Below are 26,258 nucleotides of genomic sequence, written 5' to 3' on the forward strand. Positions count from 1 at the left end.
TCAGTCTCAGTGGACGTCACACATCAGGGGGATCATGGATAAAAATGAAAACACTTGAGTGTTTCTTTTAAATGTTTTTTTTTTTAATTATTTATTTTAAATTTTAAAATAAATATATTTTATGATTTTCTTTCAACTGATGTTGGCTTAAAAACTCTTTTTGGTTCATCTTTAAAAAATAAAAACCCAAAATCTGCATTACTAGATGAAGTGGAACTTTGCTAGCTAGCTGGTATTAACCACTAGGCTTTTAGCATCAGCTAGCTAGCACCAACTAATGTTACTTTAGGAAACCAAATTCATATCTACTGTGTAAACTAAAGTTATTAGCAAAGCCAAACAGAATAAAGATCTTCTTACAAATTGTTTTTACCAATCTTACCTTTACTTATTACATTCCTAAAGCAGAGGTTCAGTCAGGTTCAATTTAGTAAACTTTTGGCTTACAATGGCAGTTTGTAAAGAATGACATGACTGTCATTATTGTGGAGTCTTTGTGTTGCTTGGAGTTATTTGTAATTGAGGCATGATTTGTCCTGGTTTTATTTATAGATTTCTTGTGTTCAGTATGTTTTCCGTTAGCTTCCTTCCTGTGTCATTTACAATGGTTTTCCCTCTGTCATTCTTCTTTTTGGCTACCCTCTCACAGATGCCCCTCATCTGTTAATCAGCTTACCTGTCTCTAAATAGTAATCACCTCTCCCAGTGTATTCAGCCTTCTCTGTTTTCATTTCTCATTGTTCTGTCCTACTGTTTCTCATGATCCTTGTTCCTTGTGTTGCTCCTTGTTGTAGTTTTGCTGTAGCCTTTAGTTTTGTTAGTAAAATCTTATGGTTTGCCACTCAGTTCCATTGTTTTTAGCTTGCATTTTGGTTTCAATTACATACCACATCACCACAGGCTCATCTTGGACCCAGCCACTGGCTGAAACCTTTTGACACAATATTTGGTCAAACCAACCAAACAACCCAACAGCTTTACCCCAGCAACTGAGTTATCAAAAATACTCCACAGTTTTTTTTTGTGTGTGTGTGGGTGTGTATGTTCTAAGAACTGCCCATATGGCCCCAGGCCGTCATGCCTGAACTTATTTATTTTTCCATACTGTTTGTCTGGTCCCTTCTTCCACCCCCCCCCCAAAAGAGAGGAAAAATCAACTTAGCACACATTGATCAACCAGACATAAACCTATACACATTTTTTTTTAAACTCCACTGACATTTATTTCACACTTCAGGTTGCAACAAAACAAACTACAAACTATCTTTACAGTGTTTTTTTTTTTTTTGGTTGTTTTTTTTTATTCATCCATGCCGCTTCCCGTGCCCCCCCGCAATGGCACTGTGCTCCCGCTAGGGGGCCCACACTTTGGGAACCACTGCCCTAAATAGAGGGTTGCTGTCATGATTATGAGTTTATAATTATGATTATGAGTCTTATCAGGTCTTTTTGGCCTGTAGAACCTGGAAGCAGCTTGGGTGGTTGCTGAAGCAAAAACCTGGGTGTGGGAGGAGTTCAGAGTGGCCATGGGCAACAACTTCCTTATAGCTTCAAGATGACTCTGGTCCATCATGATGGTGTGCTGCTGACCTCGACTCAGGGCATTATGGGTCAGTGGGCAGAATACTTTGAAGACTTCTTCAATCCCACCAGCATGTCTTCCAGTGAGAAAGCAGAGCTTGGGGACCTTGGGCCCGGCTCTCCAATCTCTGGTGCTGAGGTAACCAAGGTTAAAAAGCTTTCCAGTGGCAAGGCCCCCGGGGTGGATGAGATTCACCTGGAGTTCCTTAGGGCTCTGGATGTTATGGGGCTGTGTTAGTTGACATGACTCTGAAATATTGCGTGGACATCAAGGGCAGGTCCTCTGGATTGGCAGAACAGGGTGGTGGTCTCCTTATTTAAATAGGGGGACTGTAGAGTGTGTTGTAGCTACAGAGAAATCACACTAAGCCTCCCTGGCAAGGTCTGTTCAGGGGTTCTGGAGAGTAGCGTCCATCAGATGGTTGAATCTCGGATTCAGGAAGAGCAGTGTGGTTTTTGTTCTGGTCCTGGAACACTGGACCGACTCTATATCCTCAGCAGGGTCCTGGAGAGCGCAGGGGAGTTTGCCCAACCAGTCTACATGTGTTTTGTGGACTTGGAGAAGGCGTTTGACCGTGTCCCTCGAGGAATCCTGTGGTGGGTACTCAGGGAGTATGGGGTTGGTTTGAACTTGGTTTGCAATGCCAACTGTAAGTTGGGCTTGTTTCCGGTGAGAGTTGGACTCCACCAAGGTTGACCTTTGTCACCAATTCTATTCATAACTTTTATGGACAGAATTTCTCGGCACAGCCAAGATGTTGAGGAGATCCTTTTTGGTCACCTTAGGATTACGTCTCTGCTTTTTGCAGATGATGTGGTCCTATTGGCTTCATCAGGTCATGATCTCCACCTTTTGTTGGAGCAGTTCGCAGCAGAGTGTGAAACGGCCAGGATGAGGATCAGTGCCTCCAAATCCAAGACCATGGCCTTGAGCCGGAAAAGGGTAGAGTGTCCTCTCGGGTTCAGGGAAGGCTTCCTGCCCCAAGTGAAGGAGTTTAAGTATCTCTGGGTCTTGTTCACGAATGAGGGAAAAATGGAGCGAGAGATCGACAGGCAGATTGGTGCAGCGTCTGCAGTGAAGCGGGCGCTGTACCGGTCTGTCGTGGTGAAGAGAGAGCTGAGTCAAAAGGCAAAGTTTTCAATTTAACAATTGAGATATGTTCCTACCCTCATCTATGGTCATGAGCTTAGGGTAGTGACCGAAAAACAAGACTGTGAATGCAAATGGCCGAAATGGGTTTTCTCCCTTTGAGATAGGGTGAGAAGCTCGGTCATCCAAGAGGGGCTCAGGGTAGAGCCGCTGCTTCTCCACATCGAGAGGAGCCAGTTGAGGTGGCTTGGGCATCTGGCGAGGATGCCTGCTTTGTGAGGTGTTCCGGGCACGTCCCACTGGGAGGAGACCCAGAGAAAGACCCAGGACACGATGAAGGGACTATGTTTCTTGGCAGGCCTTCCTGCTTAGGCTGCTGCCCCCACGATCCGACACTGGTTAAGTGAAAGATAATTGATGGGGGAATTTTTTTTCTCAGCCTTTTGTGTTTTTTTTTTTCATAAAATTTTAGTAAGTTTGGCACCCTACCTTGTGCTTAATAGTTGCCATTGTGTTCACAGTGGTTGCTGTTTTATACTAAATGGCTGCAACTAATTATTGTTGCTTGCTCATGCACTTTCCATATGCATGTATTATTATAAGCACTAAATCAAGACACGCCAGACATTTTCACTTCTAATACATTATGTCAACTACATTGGGCATGCATAATAACTTAGTGCATGACATATGAAAAAAAAAAAAAAAAGAACAACCTAACCTGCTTGTGTCTTTAGGCAAACATATCAAACTGTCATATAATTGTAGAGGCTTATTGCCTTATTTCAACAGAATGGTATTTTTGTATTTTTTCTGTCTTTAGATCTGGGTCTATTCAGTATACATCTGGTCCACAAAAGTGATCTGATCCACAGAATCTTTAATATTTTTCTCTTTCATTGTTCTTCTGCCCTTCTTCTTTAGCATGAGTTTTGCGATTCAGCTCAGTACTTTTTGCATTAAGTTGGTGTTTGACAGATTGATGAACCTACAGGTAGACGAATGAATTTGTTTTTCCACATCAGTTTATCTTGAAGGGAGATTAAATGCAAATAAACTTGATAAATCTTCTTAGAAATTAGAAAACAGATCCTTCAAAGCTTTGCCTGAGAATGCATATTTAGGTTTCCTATAATATCAAAGTAATCTAATAGTTGTGTTTGTGTTAAAGCATTAGGATCAGAATACATTTTTATGTTAGTAACATGACAGCATGTGAACAAACAAATTATTTAAAACTTCAATCAAAAGACATTTGAGGAGAGCCTTGTGCACAGCTTTGAATGCTCTTGATATCACATGCACTCAGGTGGTATAACACTCCTGTAAGCCAGAACAGTCAAACAGAAACTACTGAAAAAAGCAACAGGGCCCAGCTGTTAAAGAGCAATTCCATTCAGTCCACACACACTCATAGAGGCGAGGCAGCAGAGGGTTGAGGAAAGTGTCAGGGGGGGAATGGATCAGTCATGTATGTATTCAAGCTGTGTCTTCTCCCCCCAGACGATGGAGTGCTGGTGTGTCCTCATACTCCCACTGGGCTTCCATATCTAATCTACCTTGCAGGGACAAATTTCTCCACCCGCTCCTACTGTGCAAGCTCCATGCTAACCTCAAGGCATGTTTTTGTTGTTCCATGATTTTTCAAAATAATTTTTCCTATGCATGACAAATATTAAATCATGAGCGCCTTGGTAACAGCACCCTGAGGTCTCAAGAATAATATACTTGAGGATCAAATTTAATTAACAGGTCAAAAAAGGGGGGGGGATGTTTAAAATAGGTGGGGGAAAACAGGAATAAACTAAGATTGTAATCAGAATTTGTTGGATGCTTTCTATTTTTTAGCATAGTCACAAAGTTTGGAGTTCATATTTGAACTCAAGTTTGCCCAGTGTGACTCTTTGTGTTTCTCGGAATGTGTGGAACTAAACCTACAGAACGTGTGTAAATTATCTATAAGTTAATGGTAAAATTACAGTATTTTTTTTGCTGAATGTGTGTAGTTGCTGTAGAGGGATAGTTAAATTGCTTGTGTTTGTGCTGCTGATGCCAGTTGCTCCACTACTACATAACTATTATATACTGTATTACTGCAATGAACAGATGAGGCTGCTGAACAATAATGTTACATTAAACAAAGCAGAGCAATCCCCCTTAATATTACACCAAATAAGCTAAGACCAAAAAAGTTTTTATCCCTTTCAACAACACTCTGCCTGAAATTTGGCAATTATGTTAGCATATTTGGACTGACATGACTCCCAGCCCAAATACTTATAATGCGACACAAAGGAGAAGTTCCACTTAATCGTCAGTTCAAAAAGCAATTTGTTTTTTCCTCTTGTATTTGCCAGTCTCATCTTTTTCTTGTGTTTACAGTTTGAAGCATCTGCTCCACGTCTTCTTTACTCTTTCTGGTGTATCTGCGTTACAGTGCCACATATAACCATAGGTACTACAGAGTTTGGGTCATTTACTGTTTCTGTGTGGATGCAAACATTTCTAGAATAAGTTGTGTTTACAGGAAAGTTTTGGAAGACAGCGTTCCTATGTGGACAAGACCTTATATTTAATCATAACGTGTTTAGTTGCAAACAAGTTTCAGAATAATTATTACTGTTGTTCACTATATTAACTGCCTCAGAAGAAGAAATATACATTTTCTTAATGCAAAATTACAATTTCCCCACATTTCAGTTTGTCCAAACAGTAAAAGCAAGTCAACAACTCAACCCTGTTTCCCTACTAGGAACTGGAGTTACCTCACATCACAATTCTATGATAAATAACACTAATGGAGGAGGATAATTGGACAATTGTTAATCATATACTGTCAACCTGGGCTGTAAGATATTGTTCATTGCCTTGTGCATTTTCTGAAATGTTATTGAATCAAACAAAAGATTTGGTGCAATGATTTTGTTTTTATAGACAAAAAAGTATACAAATATTGTAACAAATATGGAGTGAACCCAATAGCAGCACAAATGAACTGGGTAACTTGTAGAAACAGTCCTTATTCCGCAAACACTCAGCTACCAGATAATTCAGCTGAGTAGGGCGAGTGAGAACAGCAGGATTTGAATCTGGGTCTCCCGTATGCCAAGCAAGTATCCACAGACTCGTTAGCAGGTAATTGACCAGAAGCTCTCTACAAGCTCAATGAGTGTGGTGGAGGGAAGAATAGCACTAGTCACTGCTGATGGAAGTTCTCTTGGAAAGTGGTTCAGATGCACACTGGGTGTGGAAACAGCCCTCCAGCAGGAACATGCTGAGTGCCAAACAGCCACAGGCACACAAGGAACAGAAAACAGGCAGGCACGACTTGTAGTCGGGGACAGAAGGCTGGGGGTTTACCGGGGCTGAGACGTGAAGCAAAGGTCAGAGGCAGGTCAATCGATATCAAGAGAGCAGTCTGGAAACAAGTGCTGGAGAGTCAGGCATGAGAGCTAAGACAATCTGGCAAGGAGTGAGTGGAATGAAGCTGCAGATACATTTGCTTGATTGGAGATGGTGAGCAGGTGCAAGCAGTTAAACTGATAAGAGGTGTGGCTGAGCAGCAGAGCAGGAGAGGGGCAGAGCGACAGCTGAGACCTTAGCTGGGTCCATCTGGATGTTGCCTTGTGCCATAAAATTCCCCAGAGAAGACACTGAAGATACATGGAGGATACACTGGAGGACAGACTGAACATGATGAGTGCGTTGCTCTTTGGACAGGGAGAAGATGAGCATATCATCCAGACAAACAAAGACATATCTGTTGATCATGTCTTGGAGCACATCATTTATCAGTGCCCTAAAAATGGCATGGGCATTAGTGAGGCCGAACGGCATTGCGAGGTATTCATAGTGTCTAGTTGGGGTGTTAAATGCCGTCTTCCACTCATCTCCTTCTCTGATGTGAATGAGGTGGCAGGCGTTGCATACGGCCTAGTTGGGCGAAAACGGTGGCTCCCTGAAGCAGTTCAAAGGCATTGAAGATGGGTGACAGTGGGTAATGGTTCTTTATAGTAATGTTATTCATTTCTCAGTAGTCTGTGCAGGGTGTCAATGGCTTGTCCTTCTTCTTAACAAAGAAAAACCCTGCTCCAGCAGGAGATGAAGAAGGACGAATGAGTCTAGTGGCCAAGGAGTTGTTGTCTCCATGACTTTCCTCTCGGATTCAGACAAGGAGTGCAGGCACCCTTTGGGAGGTGATGTACCAGGCAGGAGATCTATGGCACAATCATAGTGGCAGTGTGGGGGCAAAGACATGGCTCTGACTTTACTGAAGACCTGGCGGAAATCATGGTACTCAGATGGCACCCCGGTGAGGTCAGATGAAAATCTGGAAACCCAACTTATAGTCGGGGAGAGAAGGCTGGTGGGTTTACTGGGGCTGAGACGTGAAGCAAAGGTCAGAGGCAGGTCAATCGATACCAAGAGAGCAGTCCAAAAACAAGTGCTGGAGAGTCAGGCATGAGAGCTAAGACAATCTGGCAAGGAGTGAGTGGAATGAAGCTGTAGATCAGGGGTGTCCAATCTTGGTCCTCAAGGGCCACTATCCTGCATGTTTTCCTTGTTTCCCTGCTCCAACACACCTGATTCAGTGGTTAAATTACCTTTTCATGTTCTACAGAAGCCTGTTAATCACCCTTTAATTCAGATCAGGTGTGTTGGAGCAGAGAAACAAGTAAAACATGCAGGATAGTGGCCCTCGAGGACCAGAATTGGACACCGCTGCTGTAGATATACTGGCTTGATTGGAGATGATGAGCAGGTGGAAGCAGTTAAACTGATAAGAGGTGTGGCTGAGCAGCAGAACAGGAGAGGGGCAGAGCAGACTGTGACAAATATAGTATATATTGACTTGTTTAAGTGCAATCTGTTGTTATAAGCAGTACCATAGTAATAGTGTTTGGTAGCTCAGTCCTAAAATCTCCGACCAAATCAAATGGATCACAAAAATTTCTTTAAGTTGTCAACTGATCCATTGGACAGCAGTAAAACAGAAGTCTGAGTTATACTAGGAACCAGTGTTAATTTTGACGACAAATTTTGATTTAGTTTTAGTCATAGTCTTTTGACTAAAATGTAATTTAGTTTTAGTCATAATTTAGTCATCTGAAATGTTTTTAGTTTTAGTCTAGTTTTAGTCGACTAATTATCATAAGAATATAGTCGACTAAATCTACAGTCAATTTAGTCGACTAAAATGTAAAGGGTGTAATTGTAAATACTTTTTCCATCAGTTCCCTTGAATTATTAACTATACACTTATACAAAATTAAACATTAATTTATCTGTTATGTAATATTATTAATGTTTGAATGTGAAATGTACACAAAAACAGATTTAACTTATTTATCTGCTCAGACCTTGCTTATTAAGCAAAACAATAACAAAATATAGATGACCTGTAGCCCTGCTCTACCTGGGGAAAAAACAAATAAAAAAATATTGATTACAACAAAATGCATTTTACATTCTTTCTAAAACTGGGTACCATAAAAACAGCAGTGCCATTAGTGCAAACAAACACCAAACGTAACAAAACAGCTAACTATTAATAATTTAGTATTCACAGGTTATTAATTGAACAGAAGAAATTTCAAAAAACAGTCAAAAAGAAAGTGCATAAGCTATAATGCCTGCTCTCCCTGAATTCAGTGTAAAAAAAAAAGCTGTAATTCAGTGTTTACTCTTAAATATTTCAGCTGACATTAAACATGTACAAAGAAAAATAGATAATCCCTATAACGCAATCATTTAAACAACATATTAGGAAACAAATTCTCAAAAAAAAAGTCTCAAAGGCTGCCAGTAACAAATAGTGCAAACACTGTATTTCAGCAACTTCAAAACAGTAACAGCTGACCTAACCTACAGCTCCATTAGTACATGGATCCAAAATCTGCTCTCTCAGCAATGACAAGAAAATACCACTTTTGTACATCACATTGTATCTTACAAATAGTTGCAATTTTTTCTATCCAAGAGCCATCAATGTGACCACATAGATTTATTTGTTTCTATTCATTTTAAGGAAAGCACTTCATGCTAATGTTACCCTTGCTCTATTGCGCCTGCCTCTGGTGAGGTCACCTGTAACACTAAATACCCTCTCTGCAAAGGCCTGAGAAGCTGGTATAGCCAGTAAATCTAATGCAAAAGGTTTTAGACTGATAAAAAGTGTCACTTTTTTCTAGCCAAAAGTCTATTCCTGTGTCACAGTCACGTGTGATGGGTTGTGAAAGTTCTTCCTTGTACTTTCTGATCTGCTGCCTCATGCTGCTTGTGGAGATCCTCTTTACAGACTTTGTGTGCCATTTTGAAAGAAACCTGAAGACTGGCTGCTTTGATGTGGATGGTGCTGCTTCTGGTTCCTCTGGTAACCTCCTGTTCTCCTCTCCATCATCTTTGGGCTGATCCTCATGTTGTGAATGTGGGTGTGTGACCTGGATCACATACTCCTCTGCCTGTTTCAGTAGTTCCTGTATATTTTCATCAGCCACATCAACAAGGGTTTCACACACTCTAGGGTTGACAAAGCAGGCAGCTGCTACAAGTGGTGAGAACTTTTCATCGGTCGGATCCAATATCCACGCAAAACGCTGGTTAATGCTTCCTTTCATTTTCCTTGCAAGAGCAACTAGGTCTCGATGGGTAGTGTTCTCTTCGAAGTCAGAAAGGTGGCTGAGCAGATCAAAGAGTGCAGGGACCACCAGGGACATGGACATGGTGTCACTTTGAAGGGTCCATCATTGGAGAGTCTTCTGAATCCTCAGAGGTTGTTTCTTCTCCCTCTGGTGTGGTTTGTTTAAATGCTGCCACCATGTTACTTCCATTGTCTGTTATTACTGTGATGATTTTCTGATTTGGTATGCCCCATTCTTGCATACATTTATCCACACATGCTTTGATTGACTGTGCAGTGTGTGGGTGGACTACTTGTTCAAGGGCCAACAATATGTGTTCTGGTTTACTTTGTTCAACACAAAAGTAGCAGGAGCTTATAGCCAGGAATGATGCAGTGAGCCCTGTTTTTGTCCACAGGTCAATTCCAATAGAGACTCTCCGTGCAGCAGCCAATCTGTTTCTAAATTTTTGTACTTCACTTTCATAATATTTGTCTATCAGATTGCTTATTTTTGTTTTTTTTGGAACAGTCAGCTTCCTATCTACTGCATCCATCATAAGAACAAAGTCCTCATCTTCAACTGTAGTTACTGGTAATCCAGTACACCCGATCCATTTAGCTATAGCTTCCTCTTTCGTCTGTTGTTCTTTAGAGTCACTTTTGTACTTTGAAGCACATAGAAGAGCTGCTGAAATATTCTGCTGGGATGCTGTCACTTTCTTTGCAGTCTGTGGCCCACTGTTTTCATCTGAGGTCTTCCGTAACTGCAAAGTGAATAAGAGAAAAAAAATTGAATCCTTGTTTTACCTTTTTATTTATTGTCTTCTATTTATTTAACCCATAAGAGCTCAGACTCATTTCTGAATAATGATACCAAGTTCAAAATTGAATCAGATAAATAAATTGAGCAGCTCATTAATGTTTTTTTTTATTTTTTATTGTGGGTACATGACTAAATATTTTATGGTTAAAATCCTGACCTGACACAAATAACACCACAATTTCATAATCTGTATTTTTAAAAAATGTTCTAGAAATCAAGTCACAACTAAATGTATAGAATGTAAGACCCTTAATTAAAGCATTTGAATGGTTAAACAGACTGTAGACACAAAAATACAGTTTTAAAAGGAGCTTGTTTTATCTCCAGCACTAACTCAGTAAACCTAACCTAGCTTCATTCTATAAATGAGGTCAAAACCACACACCGTCCTATAGTGATCCTCTCAGGATGTAATTAAATGACTGAAAAAGGGCTGTAAGGAACTTTACACCAACTTTTGGGTTAACAGATGAACTTATTTTATTATATTTTTGCTAGCTATCTAAAGCATTTCTTTACTACTGAGTAAATTTATGTCTTGTTCCTGTCGTCAACACTAACTAACTAACAATAACATTAACTTTAGAGAATAGCAGTGGTGTCTTTAGTACACAGTAGAGTTAAACACACATTTCGCTCATTAAATAACCATTAACATTACAATGCTTACCTTTGCATGGAGTTCTGTGTGGCTGGACTGCAGATGTCGTTTGAGATTTGTAGTGTTTTTGCCGGAGATGGTCGCCCCACATGGTTTGCACACAGTCTTGTTTTGCGCGACATCAAAGGAGAAATGTGCCCATATGTCGTCCTCTTTCTCCCCGCGGACATTGTGGATTTAACTTTGAGTCGAGCTCCATGAGTAACGCAGTTCACAGGACGGTCTTCCCGGGTTTTGTACAAATATGCAACCTACCGCGCTGCTGCTAAAGACATTGGTACTGATTGGATGGCCACCCCGCTTGTCCCGCCTCTCCACCTACGCTAAAGCAGTTATGATTGGATCTCTTCCCAACATGTCCCTACCTCTCACAAGACGAAATCAGTTCTGATTGGATGTCGTCCTTGCTAAACATTTTCGTCTCGTTTTTATTCGTTGACGAAAATGTCAGTTAATTTCGTCATCGTTTTTAATCCTTTTACTATTTATTTTTTCAGTTATCGTCTCGTTTTCGTCTTGAAAAAAAGGTTCGTTGACGAAAACTAAGACGAAATATATTAGTCAACGAAATTAACACTGCTAGGAACTGGTAGTATTTTTTTTTCTTTTGCTTTTTATTGAACATTTTTCGTTAATTTCAGAATTGCTGGGTCACATGATTTATAATCTGTTGGAGCTGGATAATACCTGTAGTTAATTGAAACCAGTGAAAGGAAGCCCAAAGGTTATACCATATTGTAATGGGCTTTGTGCTGCAGTTAAGAATCCTTTTATGTGTGTTTGTTTTGCTAATTCTTAATTAGAAAAGTAGCAATAACAACAGCATCATTTGATATTGGATGGATTCAAATTATTAGCAACAAAAAGTAAGTGCTAAGGACCATACAAGTTCCTAAAACTGTATTTGAGCATTGATTTTCACCCGCCACTAAAAAAACAAAAGGCAAGAGATTATGTTTTTGGCCCTATCTGTTTGTGTTTGTGTGTCTGTTACCAAAACATCCCATGAACCACTGGGCAAATTTTAGTGAGACCTGCAAGTAATCATTGGATGTACATCTACAGTGCCTACAAAAAGTATTCACACCCTGGATGTTTCATGTTTTCATTACTGTTATAAATGGTTAACATAAATTGGCCTTTTTTAAAAAACAAAACAAAACAAAAAAGAACGTCAATGTCAAAGCAACATCAAATTTCTACAAAGTAATACCAATTAAATAAAATATGTACTGTCATAGAAGTGATTACATAAATATTCACTCCCTTTAAAGTGACTTGAAGTGAGTGACTTGAAATTTCTTGAAGTACAAATCAGGGGACAAATTCAAAAGGATTTACAAGGTCCTAAACATCCCCAGGTGTTCTTTTAAATCTATCATTAAGAAATGGAAGGAATATGGGGCATGTATTATTATACCAAGAGCAGGCCATCCTCACAAAGTTGAATTAGGAATTTAACGAGAGTGAATATTTATGCAGTCACTTATTTTACATGATTTATTTTTATTTAATTGGTTCTATTCTATATAAATTTGATTACACTTTGACATCAAAAGTTTTTTCTAAAATTTGATGTAGTAGTAGCTGAGAGTCATTTAGAACACATACTCTGAGCATGCCATCTCACAGTTTTGCACGACCTTTTATCAAGTTTTCATCTAACTAAAAACTTTTGTTCTTTATGGTAACATAATGTACAAAATGTACTGTTTCAAGCATCTTAAATGGAGCACCAGATCAGCTAGTTTGTCAGTGGAGACTGCAGTAAAGTTGAGGTAAATGAAAGGTTGTCTGTGAGAACTCTGATCGAGCAGTAGGTCTTAATCACCGCAGGACTGAGTGACGGCTCATTAGCTGAATGGATTTTAATGGGGCTAGTTAGGGAGATGAAAAGACACTGTCCCCTTGCACTACATTAACAAATAACTGCAGGTAATGACCCTGCGAGAGCCACTTCTTTTCCAAACTTCGCTCAAGTTATGCTTTCTTTTCAAACTGACAATTAGAAACATTGAGAGTTTGATCATTTTGTGAGATGTACTGTATAGTAACAATAACTCAGAGAAATGGAACGTACATTCAAGCTCTCATACTTAACAACAAGACAAAAAATTATATATAGTGTAAAGAAGGTTAAACTTTATTAGATTATAAGTTGGTTTTGTATCTTTTATTTCAGTTTTCCGAGCCTAAGTTAGGTTAGTAAATGCAACACAGCTCTGGAGACGAGGCTAGTATCGCGAGAAAAAAAGAGGTGTTCTGTTGTTGTTAGTTACGGCTCTCGCTGCTCACTGCCTGGACATTGCTAAATCCTGTCTGTGNGTGTGAATGGGTGAATGATTGTAGTGTAAAGCGCTTTGGGGTCCTTGGACTAGATAAAGCGCTATATAAGTGCAAGCCATTTACCATTTACCATTTGCCTACCGAACCGATGGGTGTATTTTGTACCGTTGGCAGTATTTGTTTTGTTTTTTTTCATGTCGGCCATCTCTGTTGCTTTCAAATACTGATGCTATTTTCATCTAATTAACTAAATTATTTTTATATTCTTTTAGGCTGAAAATGCAAGCAATGTAGCCACCAAATCAAGGTATGAAAATATACTTTATTCAACAGCAAACCTATGATTTATGTAATGATGTGCAGTGAATAAAGTCTCGTTTAAACAACCTTCTGTTGTTTGCAGATTCATATCAGACTTCGAGGTCATTGCACGTCTGGGCAAAGGAGGCTTCGGTTCCGTTTACGAAGTAAAGCAAAAACTGCTGGACAAGCATTTTGCCGTAAAGATTGTCCGTTTTAGAGAGTGAGTTAAGTTTGTGGAAAACCTTTGTTTGATAAATACACTACAAGAAAATCTGTTTGAATAATTATAAAATAACAGAGTTCATTGTCAGTTTTAGGGAGGCTAGAAAAGAGGTGGAGGTGTTATCAGACCTCCATCACCCCAACATTGTTAGATACTTCGAATGTTGGGTGGATTCAGAATACCAAGATGAATACCGAGTCAGCTCCAGCTCTTCTGAGTGAGTTTCACCCACTTCTTAAATCGTTGCTCCAATCTGCTTTCAAACTGACAGCTGTGTCGCCGTTTTCTCCTCGTCTGTAGGTCTAAAAGCGGCGCGTCTAAGCAGTATCTCTACATTATGTTGGAATTATGTGAACCTGTAAACCTGGGAGGCCGGATAAAGGACATGAACAAGGAGGGTCTGGAAGGCTTCGGGAGGAGAAGACAAATTCTTCCCATCGCTCAGGAGATAGTCAGCGGAGTCGAATACTTTCACTTTAAGAAACTCATCCACAGAGACCTTAAGGTGAGCGGTGCTGGGCTTTTATTCTGAAATGTGTTTGCTTCACTTCAGTTAGGTTCAGGTTTAATTGCTGCCTCTGCTTTTCGCTCATCAGCCTTCCAACATAATGTTCGGAAAGGACGGGAAAGTGAAGATTGGAGACTTTGGATTGGTCACCACCGACACCAGCGACGACGATGAGAACCAAATGGACAGAACCGAAGGGGCAGGAACCAAACCTTACATGGCTCCGGAGCAGGTAAAACTTATTATTGTTTTTAAAGATTAACCATCGCCCTACGCCATAAAAAGGCGGAGGATGATGTCTCTGTTGTTTTTTACCAAACAGAAAAGCAGGAAATATGACCGGAAGGTGGACATGTTTGCTTTGGGTTTGATCTTCTTTGAGCTCCTGTGGAAAATCTCCACCGTGACTGTCACCGAAAAATCAAAGGTGAGTCTTTATTTGACAATAAGCAACTATGGTACCGTTCTACATCGGACCCCGTTTGTTATCAGACCTGTTTATCCATTTTCATACGCTGTCTGTCCAACTTTCTTTCCATGGACAGGGTCTTAATGAGCTCTGAGTAAAAAACGATTTAACACAATAATGTCAAACTGCACAGCTGGACACCTCATAGTTCGGGTATGATCCCTACTGATTTCAAGGCCACGTGGTCAAAGGTCAAGGTCACAGGTGACCGCTTAGTGAAAATCTTGTCTATGCTCCAACTCTGCAACCGTGTAATAAATAAATTTCAAACTGAATGGCTGGACAAATCATGGATCCCATGATCCCTATTGATTTCAATGTCATGGGGTCGAAGGTCAAGGTCACAGGGTCGAAGGTCATGATCACAAATGACCCCTATTGTCAAAACCTTGTCCGTGCTCTGACTCTGCAACCGTGTCACCTAGGAATGTCAATCTAAACAGCTGGTCACCTCATGGGTCGGGGGTGATCCCTATTGATTTTAAGGTCACAGGGTCAAAGGTCAAGGTCATAGGTGACCCCATTGTGAAAACCTTGTCTGTGCCTTAGCTTCACATCCGAGTACCCTTTGTTCCCTACATTGGTGGAACTCGTGTTTGTCTTGTATCTCAGTGTTTGTAATCCTGTTTCTTTGCCAGATGGAGTTTGATTTGAACAAATGTCTGATTTACTAAACTAACGCGCTCTTTTACTTTTCATTACGACTGCTAGATCTGGACCGATTTAAGAAGCAGGAAGTTTCCCGAAGAGTTTGTAGGAACTTTTTACCAAGAGGTAAATTACTGTATTCTTACCAAACCTGCTGGTGTCTAAAACACAATCCAGGAGTCTCCCTGAAGTCTTAGGTTTACTTTGCTCCATACAAACCTCATCCTTTTATTTATTTTTTTACTTTTCAGTACAAAATAATTAAATCTTTGCTGAGTGAGAACCCAGAAGATCGACAGGAAGCGGCTGTCCTTCAGGCTGAGCTGAAAGGGTTAATCAGTCGAGACTCTGAGGATCAGGAGAACCGCACCGTCTGAGAGACGGAGGTCTTCCCGTCGTTTATTTACAGGTTTTTAAATCATTTGTGGGGGAAATGGTCAACACAAAGCACTTTGGAAGAGTTTAAATACGATTTTAAAATTTTAAGATTTTAAAACTACTTTAGCTTTTTGTTCTGAATTATCATGATTTGAGTCATTTTAACAGCTGCTGTTTTATTCCTCTGTGGCTCTGGTGGTTTATTGATGAATGTTTTTTACTGTTTTTCATTTAGTTTTAATGGGACTGTTTAATAACAAAATGAAATGATTGTTTGTTTGTTTTTTAATATCTCAATGCAACACCTTAATGGGAGTGTCTACAAATGTACTTTTTTGGTTTTATGTTACAAACTTAGCTGGAAAATGATAAAAAAGTCCAACCAGGGCTTTTTAATTTTTGCTTTAATGTTGATCTAAATGTACACAACCGGTTGTGATGTTAAAATATGACTTCCACCTTTTATTATGACACAACCAACCATAAAGCACTTTTATAACTGTTAATTTTTCATCTTTACTTGTCTGAAAATCATCATGTAACCATAAAAAAATGATTGAGATCGATGAGTTTTGTTAATGTTGCTGAAATATCATGTAACACTGAGTGGGAAAGTGCCTTCTTATAAAAATAAAAAAGTTTATAAAGGTGAATGGAGTTGAGTTTTGGTTACCCAGGCTGTGTTTCATGGTTTAACCAGTGGGGGGAGCTGTTGCTCCGCTCCTCATGGCTCCTCATGGCTCCTCATGGCTCCTGAGGCTGGTTGGTTTACCATGGGGAGGTAAGTAAGGTACAAGGTAAGTAGCAGATAGTACCCGGTGAGTATCATCATGTTTAGGTCTAATAAATCTGCTGCAGGTGATGAAGATCATAAGGTCCTCGTTTCATCCTTTAGAGAAACAGAATAGCAAAAAAACAGAATCCTGGCAGATGGAGCCATATTTCAGTCTGAGGGAAAGAGGCGAACTCACCCAGCGTTACTAAATATACAGAAATCGATTCATTACGGGGTCAGGAGATCTGACAGCGCTGTCCGAGACGCTCGTATTGATCTTTATTGAAACGAGGCTCCAGACAAACAAAAATCAATTCCAGTCAAAGCTGATGAGTCGTTTCTGAGGCTGAATTCGGCTCGTCGCCTCCTGAACGGGCAGGAAATTAGACCTGTTCTTTATCAGAGTCGCAACAAGTCGTTCCATAATGAAAAACTATCAAGAAAAATAACCATTATGTCTTTATTTATTCCTTACAGCTGATTGTAAATGAGTGAATGCTGGAACACGCATAAATTAAAGGTATTTTTTGTTTAATTATAGTATATTTTCCCTCCAAATATTGTTAGAGTACTGAGTATTACGTGGCACTGAACCAAGTGGAAAGGTTATGAACAGTTAATATCTTACCTGTTATTTAGATTACAAGCAGGTTTTAAAGATGAAAACCGGGATGACTTCATTTTTGGACGAGACAGAGGTCGTGGTTTTTGGACCTGAGCGTCTCAGAAATGAATTTTGAAGCCTTTCATTTCCTCTGGATGGCATTAATTTTAATTATTGAGATTTAATTCATCTTGGACACAGACAGATGCTACTGTAAACACCTTGGTGGAGGTAACAAAATTTAAAATCTAGCATCCAAAGCTCCATTTTAAATTAAAGGTCTTATTGTTCAATATTTTCCTAACACAGCACTTTGCCCTATTTTCCTAACACAGCACTTTGCCCTCAGACTGCAGGTTTACTTTTGGTTCCTGGAGTTTCTAAAATGGGTGGCAGAGTGTTTAGTTCTCAGGCTCCTCTCTTTAGTTTCTGTCAGTGAGGCTGACACCCTGTCTACTTTTAAAACAAGGATTAAGTCTTTCCTTTTTGGTAAATCCTATAGTTAGGGTTGTCTTGGGTTTCCTGAGCTCTCCCTTAGCTATGCTGCTATGGGCTTAGACTGCTAGAGGACAAACTGTCCACATTTCCTCACTCTGCTGCTGCCTTTTACTCTCTCTAAACTCCATGTTTGTATTTGTAATTATTTATTTAATTAAAATGTGTTTTTATTCGTCTTTATTCCTATAGAAACGCCACCTGGACGAGTCATTCTGTTTGTCCTTGTCTCTTTCCTGTCCTCTCAAACCCCAGCTGGTCCTGAGCCTGGTTCTGGTTCTGGTTCTCCTGGAGGTTTCTTCCTGTTAAAAGGGAGTCATTTCTTTCCACTGTCGCCATCATGGATTACAACAAGATGAAGATTTGACACAATCTGCTGGCTTCTTTAGATAACTTTTACTAACTGGATTTATAATGTATGTGAATGTTTCTATACAGAAACGTGAGACGACTTGTTGTGACTTGACACTTTATAAAAAACGACTTGAATGGACTAGACAGTGCTTTAAAGAGAAATTTAATTTGGAGTTTATTCTGGCTTAGATTGACGAGCTAACGGCTAGTCTGAGAGCAGCCAAGACCAAAGTGGATTTTAAGGTTATTTACTTTTTTATAAACTATAATATCTCTGTCACATTTGCACTGCTAGTTATTTACATTGAATTTTGTGTGTGTAAGTAGCGGCAGCAGCTAGCTGTAGTACTTAAGGGAGCAGTAGTACTAAAGTATTTCTACCAGATTAGTTGTGTAATGGGAAGCCGTTGGTTTAAACAGTTATTAAATTGCATTTGCTTAAACCGTTATGAATTATTTTTAGATTGTAGTTGTTAGCTATAGCGGGCTAGCTGTTAGCTCGTCGGTTCTGTCAGAAATAAACTCGCTATCTTCAGCAGGTAAGATATTTATTGTTGGTAACCTGTCTACAGAATCCCACTTCAAAGGTTTTATTGACGTTTTTATGCAGATTTACTCCCCATCCTTTGTCATGTGTAAAAAAAAAACGTGTTCTGCATGTGATTTTCAACACACAGGGATAACACATGACCTGATTTCCAAACGCCATGAAGTTATTTTTGTAATATTTGAAAAATGGTTTGTAGAAAAACCTTCAAAGGCGGAATAAAAAACCTTTTTTTCTTTTGACCAACAAAGCCTTTTCAGTTCTTCTGTGCAAGATATTCCGCTCTCTCTCTTCTGCAAATGCTTTAAAGTTCTTTCAGGTTCTTCTAAGAAGCAGTTTATGTTGGAGAAATATTCAGATTTTAGGTCAGAGGAGGAAGGTCAGCGTAAAACAGCTCATGCTTCCTTATCTATAATAGGTTTCCAGTGATTTTGTGGCGTGTGCTTCGGAAATTTGCGGATATTTAATTGAATTCTCCTTTTATTGATAAAACGATTTTTCTGACATATGCTATAACACAGGGCCAAATCATGATCAATTCACCCCCTGATTAATGGCGCTATAGTGGCTCATTTGGTCCAAAAAGCTCGATGGTAACCAGATCAGGATCCAAAAGGCATCAAACATGTTGCCACGTAAGACAGACATATGTGTGTTTCAGTACAGCTTACCAGTCTGCTAAATCGTCTTTTATTTTTATTTATTTTTTTGCAGTCAAACTGTGGTTCTGATCTAGTTTTTGCAGTCCTGCTTTACATTTACATTACATCTACTCAGTCAGCGGACACTTTCATCCAAGCTTCTGGTTTCGAACACATTTAGAGGAAATGTAGGATTAATGCAGCGCAGGAAAACTTTGATGTGTAAACTGGAAAAGTTTGAAATTGAACCAGAAACTGAAAGCTCACTCTACTTTCTGACAGTGGTGGGCCGTCAGGGCCAGCAAGGCCTTCTCTGCTGGCCTAACGTAACCAAGAATCATCATAATTATGATAAAGGTTAATTTAATTTTTAATTTACTTTCCCAGATATCTAAAAGTATTCATATTCTCTTCGTGTCATATTATGCTCCTTCCAGTGNCGTTGTAAGTTTGAACAACTTAGTTGCCATTGTAACTCATCTGTTACTGGAAGAGTAAAGTTTAATGCAAGAGACCCGCTTTTTTCTTGTCGTGTATCTTCACTTACCGACACGCCTCCACCACACCGGAAGCCAAAACGCGACTATATATATATATATATATATATATATATATATATATATATATATATATATATATATATATTTTTTTACAATGGTTTTCATACATACCATCTTACAGTAGCTTTAGAGCCTTTTTAGCTCAGGAATCTCTGTCAGGAATCACACTTTGACATCTGAAAACCACAGCTTCATAAAATCCATTGTTTGGGGAACAGACTTCTCAGAAAATTGTTGATGGACTTAGCAGGAAAGTGAACCCACTGCTGTTTTATATCTCTGGATTAGTCATGAATATTCTTCTAGAGTACTGAAACTTTACTAAGTAAATACACATCTGACAGACTCCCCTGCTAGCCTTCAGACTGTACGGCCCAGAAATCCGCCAGATTCTCACAGTCGCCTGCACACCCCCTCATGAGTGACGAGGAGAGCAGACGATGGTGATGAGGGAGGGATGTGTGGGAGAGACACTTGTGTTGTCATTATGCTTTCCCCTTCATTGGAGGCCTGCTCATCTGACTAATGGGACTGCAGTCACCACAGCGTGAGTAGACCACACACAAGAAACACACATGCACAAGGGAGAAAAAGGAGAAAAGGGAATGATGAATAGATGTAAAAATGATGAAGAGACAGAGGTGTGATGGCTATTGTCAACTGACTTGTATGATAGGAACTTCCTCAATGTGAAAACATGGGGATGATGGAGACAAAATGAAGACAAAGATTTGGTCTCTATGTGCCTGAAGACGGTAAATGGGCCACACTTACATAGTGCTCTCCTATCCTCACCAAGGTTCTGGTAAGCACTTTACAAACTTTCTCATTCACACACAATGATACAGTGCTCTTCTGTTATACATTTTACACTCTATAGACAGTCCCATTTTAATCTCATAAACCAAGAAGCATATGAGAAACAGTAGGAGGTTCAGTGTTTTGCCCATAGATGCATATATCTAGACCTTTGACCGAAACCTGGAAGTTAAATCCAGAACAGGACCAGCTTCCCTGTAAATGGGTTTCAGTACAATTTTAAGTGCCACATCCTATCACATAAACAAATGTAACATTGATTTTCAGGTGGGTATTTTAGAGTGGCTTGTAATAACAGTTGCAGTGGACTTTGTAGTTCATTTTACGTTCTCTGAGTTAGGTGGAGACTTTGACATTGCTTTTGTCAATACTTCTGTGTAAGCGGCGACAGTGAAACTGGCTGTTTTTTCGTCTTCCTCCTCTAGGTAGAAGTGTATACACTACTTGCATTTGGTGTGGCTCTTGTCAGCATCAATTTTCCCTTTACCTTCATAGAAGCCAAAGTACTTTCAACACTGGTTTTCAATGCATAAAGAGATGCTTATATGTCTTGGTTGGCCATCTTGTTTTCCCTATGTCATGTGAACACAATAAACTGTTCAGGTGCTGCATTTCCACACTTGAGAGTTCTGTCTTTTGCATTCCTCAATATGAAGTTAATAACATGAAGTAATTTTTGACATTGATCCAGAATCGTTCATGCATTTCAATGCATCAAAAAATAGATTGTAGCCCACCCCACTAATGTTCAAGTAGTCATTTTTCAAACACTTTCAGCCTTAATTAGTTATTTCATGCTTAAAAAAAGATCATGTAATGCCACAACCATGTGCAAGGAGTAGACCAGACTCAAAGCCCCACATTCCTGGTGTTGAAGAAAATGTAAAAAATGGACAGGGGAAGCAGTGATGGATGAATGGATTAAAATGTAGGGGAAGGAAGGTAAAAAGAAGAAATTTTGAATAAGATAATGTCAGAAAGGCAGGCCGTTTATTAATGAAGGAGAAAAGAAGCAAAAACAAAACAAATCTGCAGGAGGGTGTTGGGCTTTACTTGTTTTTTAAAAAATGTTCTGAACCGTATTTTCTGTTTTAGGGCTATCTGTTTGCAGCATTCCTTTTTTAGTATAAACATATACATAAGTATATGTCAGTAAAAACATATACTTATTTTCTTATCTGATTGTGCTTTAACACTAGCCCCTAAAGGCAAAGCAGTGATAAAGTTTTAGAGCAGGTCTGTGTGTGATAGTTCATATGTAGTGTTAGCAAAATATCTTCTGAATCACTGGATGTATTTTATTGAAATTCACAGAAAGTAGGACACTGGATCTACAACTCATCTACTTTTAGTCAACCCCAATCTAGATGGCTGCTGCAGCTGAGCAAGCTTAGTAAATAACTATAATTCAGTCAATTTTACAGATATTGAGATAATTTTGTATGTTAGTAGTAGTAGTATAGTAGATAATAAAAAAATCCTCCCCAACACATACTCTGAACTCTACACATTGTACAATATCTTGCCATGCATGGTTTGATGCACATCTACAACTCATTAACATTTGGGGTCAACTCAATTCAGGATGACTAACACAGTTAAATTAGCCATAGTCAGCACAAATATGGCTATTACTTGGTCATCTTTATTGATATTATGCTAATTTTGATGTGATAGTAGTTTAGACTTATCCTTGCAGGATCTCACAAAATTATATGCGATTGCACATAATGTCATCCACAAGGTTTGACCAAAACAGCTATAACTCCATCCCTTCTCAACATCAGATGACTTTAGTTCAAAACTCTGCATTCCTTGAAAGAATGGTAGGTCTTTAATTTTAAATGTGGATTACAGCCTCCACTACAAGTTGTCACAATGATAAGATAAAAACCACTGAAGAAAAGGCAAATGAAATATAAAAATAATAAGAATGAGCAAAAGATATGGAAGAAATTAGGAAGGAAAAAAAATCAAAACAAAGAAAACTCACAGTAGTGTGATGAATGATTCATTTATTAAATTATCATGTGTTTCTAAAACTAAACACTGCCACTGCCTGTCTCTGCCCTCCCATCTCTTGCATTCAGGTGAATGCAGCTAACAGCACAGTTCACACTAACTCCAGAACACACAGGCAGAGTCCAAAGGGCCAAGTCAAATTTCAGGGTTGTGTTCAGAAGCAGTCACAGAACTGTGACTTTTCTTGCTTTTAAGCCTGAGAAAATTGTTAAAATATATTTTGTTATAAATATGGGATGTCAAGCATACCATGACAACAAAACACAGTAAGTGCTTTAGTGGAACCTTGGCTCAGTTTAACCTCACATCTAAGTAAGTAGCTAAGCACCTTTCAGATCCCGGTGCAGTTCGCTCTTCACCCGGGGGCTGTGTGTAAAGATGTCATCTTCAACCTTCTTCAGCAAGCACTATAGGAATAATGTTCATGTGTTTCTCCAGTGCCTGTAACAAAATTTACTCTCAACTGCTATGAGAACAGCTACAGAAAACTCAAGTAGATGACTGTACAACAATCTGGATTATTGACTTCCTGTCAGACACACCCACTTGTGGCTGACATGTTGCGTATTTGTGTGGGTGATTAGCAGCACAGAAACACTATTGAGAATTACAATCTCACTATTTCTCTTCACATTGCACACCTCACACTTTCAGTACAAAATAGTCCTGTCTTCTGTTTAAGTTCTCAGATGAAACTGAAGTGGAGGGGTGTGTCAGTGGTGGACAGGACTCTGAAGACAAAAAGCTTAAAGAAAGGTTTTTGTCATGATAAACTGTAGGTACAATGATCTCATTATTGGCTGCCGTTGAAGGCAATAAAGACTGCATATGTATTTGTTTGTCTGTCTGTTAGCAAAATATGTCATGAATCATTGGGCAAAATTTAACAAAACTCTCAGATAGTAATTCAAACTCATTAACCATTGATTCAGTTCAATTGAAGGCAACCACCACAGCTAAGCAACCTCAGTAAACACTAAAATGGCTATAAATCTGTCACGATTTTCTGTGTTTTGGTTTTTTGCTTTAGTTTTGTCTTTTGGTTTCCTGTTCCCTGGTCACTATCCACCTTCCCAGTACTTTTCCAGTCACGTCTGCCCCGCCCATCTCCACCTGTCAATAATCATTATCACTCACCTGTGCCCATTTACCTCATCACCTTCAGTCTTTAAAAACCGGTCACTGTTCATCATTCTTCACTGGATCATTCCGTTTGTCACATTTTGTATCATGCCATGCCCTGTCTCATGTCTTTTGAGTTTTGGTTTTGTTAGTTTTGCTGCCACGCCAGCCTTTTGTTTCGTTAGTATTTTACTTTAATAAATGAGTTTCACTTTACAAGATGAGTCTAAGTTCTGGGTTCGCCTCCGTCTCCCCGCCTTCTGACAAAGTCAGCCAGTTTTATAGATACTGAGCTACAATTTGGTGTGGTAATAGCTAAGAGTCAACCACAACACATACATACTTACAGTGCAAACAAATTGTGTGAGATCTAATTTTAAGAGATCTCATGAATCACTGTCCAGATTTTAGTTAGATCTTTAGGAAATAATCAGTGGGTGTATTTCTACAGATAATTCATGTTTGAAGTCAGCGCTATTTAACATGGTTCCTACAGCTAAGCAACATTAGAACACTCAAAAATAGTTATAACTAAGCCAATTCTATAGATATTGAGCTAAAACTTGGTGTAAATGTAGATGAGATTCATCTTTTTTCTCTCTCTGCTCCTGGTGGAAGGCGGACGTGTTTCTTTTCTCTCTGTCTCTCTGTCTCCTGAACCCCAAGATGGGTTACATCTTGGAGAAAGTTGCTCGCTCCAATCAGGCGGAATGGACCTGGAATTTGGCTGTTTGGATTCACCATTGAGAAGTATCAGCAAGACTTTTTAAGGCAGACGGAAAACACAATGTCTGCCTGACCCAAAACAATTATTGTTATGTGAATTCTGGCTTCCTTTACTGGCCTTGGCTAGCTATCTTCAATTTCTCCCTGGATTTTATGTAAACAAGATGCTCTGCCCCCTCCCTTGCCTAAGGACATCTGTGGATCTGCTCTGGGCTGGCTGATAAACATTCCATCACATTATCAAAGACAATGGGCTCTGTGACGTGATTCATGGACTTATCTGCAAACACACACACACTCATACNGAGCCGCTGCAGTGCTATGCAGATCCACAGAGTCACACCCGGGACTGTTAAGGGTTGAAAACTTTTTTAACCCACAATGGCCGAAGGAGAGCAACATGTTGATTTGGTTGCTGATATACTGGCAAGACTGTTTTCAAGACGAACTTTTCAAGAGAAGCTAGATCTCGTTAGAGGAGGACGGCCGACCCCCGAGCTAGCTAGCTAGCTAACCTGCTACAGAATGGATTTTGTGTTGAAAAAGGTGTTTTGAGGGACACAGCCGTTTTGGTGAGTGCAAATATTTTAATTATTTTATTGTATTTTATTTAGTTTTGACAATAGCATACCAGATATGTTTTAATTGCTGATTTTTAAAATGTGCCTGATAATAGCCCATTTTGTACACAACTGAGGTGATGCAATGCCAAGTAGTGCTTAAGTGTGTTTCTAACTACTCTCTAGTCCTGGTGTTATAAATGCTGGCATAATGAGAGGTATTTATTGACTAAGTTGGACATCACTGAAGGCCTAAGTGTGAAATGTATCGCCCGCCACTGCTTTCTGAGCTGCAGTTCTCGCCAGGATGTTTTTAGGTTTTTCTGCTCAACTCAAATCCACAGATGTTCTGTTAAAGGTAATTATTGGTGTAAAAGTATGTTTGATATTGGAATGTTAGCAGCTGCTTTAATAAGCTAAAGACTCTGGTGGTTTTTTTTTTTTAATTTATTTGAAAAGATAACACTGGTTAAATTTGTTATCTGTACTACTGTAGCACATTTAGCTAGCTGTAGCAGTATAATTAGCTGTAGGATATCTGGCTATCTGTAGCACATTGCACTAGCTGTAGGACATTTAGCTAGCTGTAGCATTGTAGCACTATAGCTAACTGTAATACATTTCGCTAGCTGTAGCACTATAAATAGCTGTAGCCTTATAGCTAGCTGTAGTACATTAGCCAACACTTTTGGCAGGTGTTTTTATTCCCATTTCTGTAGAAAAGCTGTGATATATGAAACTGACTGCAGTGTAAAGGTTTCCAAAACAACAAAACGCTCCATTCTCCAAAGATTGCCCATTTATGCTTTTTGGACACTAGTTTATCTTTGATTCACTTAATAGAAAGCTCCGCCATTTTGTAGGGATAGTCCTGCTGGAAGTGCTACAGCTACCTTGTCAGGTTTTCAGATTATACCCAAGCGAGCAGTTCGGCAACAGACAGACGTAGAAACCAGCAGGTAACGGGAAGTGAATTTATTTACAGTGCAATGGGACATTTACAGAGGGGAACCGGAGCCAGGACCTGAGGAGCAGAGAATGAGATGAGTATGGGATCGGTGAGGAGAGGAACAGCAGGTATGGCACAGGTAATGTTCCGTGTGGTAGTTCTTACTGAACAGGTATGAGTCCAGAACACAGAAGAGATGACGAGATCGACCCTTGTCCAGTGGTGGTCCGGTGTAGGTTCCAGAGAGCGGGGTCCAGGTGGGGTGAGTATTTCCCGAGTGCAGGTAAGGTGACGATTCTGAAAGCGACTGACCAGTCTTGGAATCCAGGAGGCAGTAGTGACAGGGACAGGCAGGTTCAATTGAGCAGGTGAGTACTTAATTAGGCGACAGGCAGTTGAAGGCAGACCAGACTGGTTCCAGATGGGCAGGTAATCCTGAACACAGATTTGGAGATACAAAAACAGGGACTCAGATTACAGCAGGGAGTACAC

The 26,258-nt window shown here is 39.6% G+C and overlaps 2 protein-coding genes across 2 annotated transcripts in view; one reads left to right on the forward strand and one right to left on the reverse strand.

The window, feature by feature from the left end:
• Window positions 1–26,258, reverse strand: part of LOC108240659 (endothelin-converting enzyme-like 1) — a 60,562-nt gene that overhangs the window by 31,292 nt on the left and 3,012 nt on the right. The window lies entirely within an intron of this gene.
• LOC108240640 (eukaryotic translation initiation factor 2-alpha kinase 3-like) lies at window positions 1,556–16,245 on the forward strand. Its single transcript, XM_017424242.3, has 9 exons — window positions 1,556–1,720; window positions 13,336–13,370; window positions 13,467–13,586; window positions 13,678–13,806; window positions 13,890–14,094; window positions 14,186–14,329; window positions 14,420–14,524; window positions 15,278–15,340; window positions 15,466–16,245. Exons 1-9 carry the CDS (start codon window positions 1,556–1,558, stop codon window positions 15,589–15,591), a joined length of 1,092 nt encoding a protein of 363 aa, XP_017279731.1. The 3' UTR covers window positions 15,592–16,245.

Source organism: Kryptolebias marmoratus, linkage group LG22 (genome assembly GCF_001649575.2).
Source record: "Kryptolebias marmoratus isolate JLee-2015 linkage group LG22, ASM164957v2, whole genome shotgun sequence".
In the NCBI taxonomy this organism is placed as follows: Eukaryota; Metazoa; Chordata; class Actinopteri; order Cyprinodontiformes; family Rivulidae; genus Kryptolebias; species Kryptolebias marmoratus.

Bases quoted from the DNA above. Each gene is read 5' to 3' on its own strand.
- LOC108240640 (XM_017424242.3), top strand. From the start codon at position 1,556: ATGACTCTGGTCCATCATGATGGTGTGCTGCTGACCTCGACTCAGGGC. The intron at 14,095-14,185 runs GTGAGCGGTGCT...TTCGCTCATCAG, and splicing joins TCATCCACAGAGACCTTAAG to CCTTCCAACATAATGTTCGG. The intron at 15,341-15,465 runs GTAAATTACTGT...TTTACTTTTCAG, and splicing joins TAGGAACTTTTTACCAAGAG to TACAAAATAATTAAATCTTT.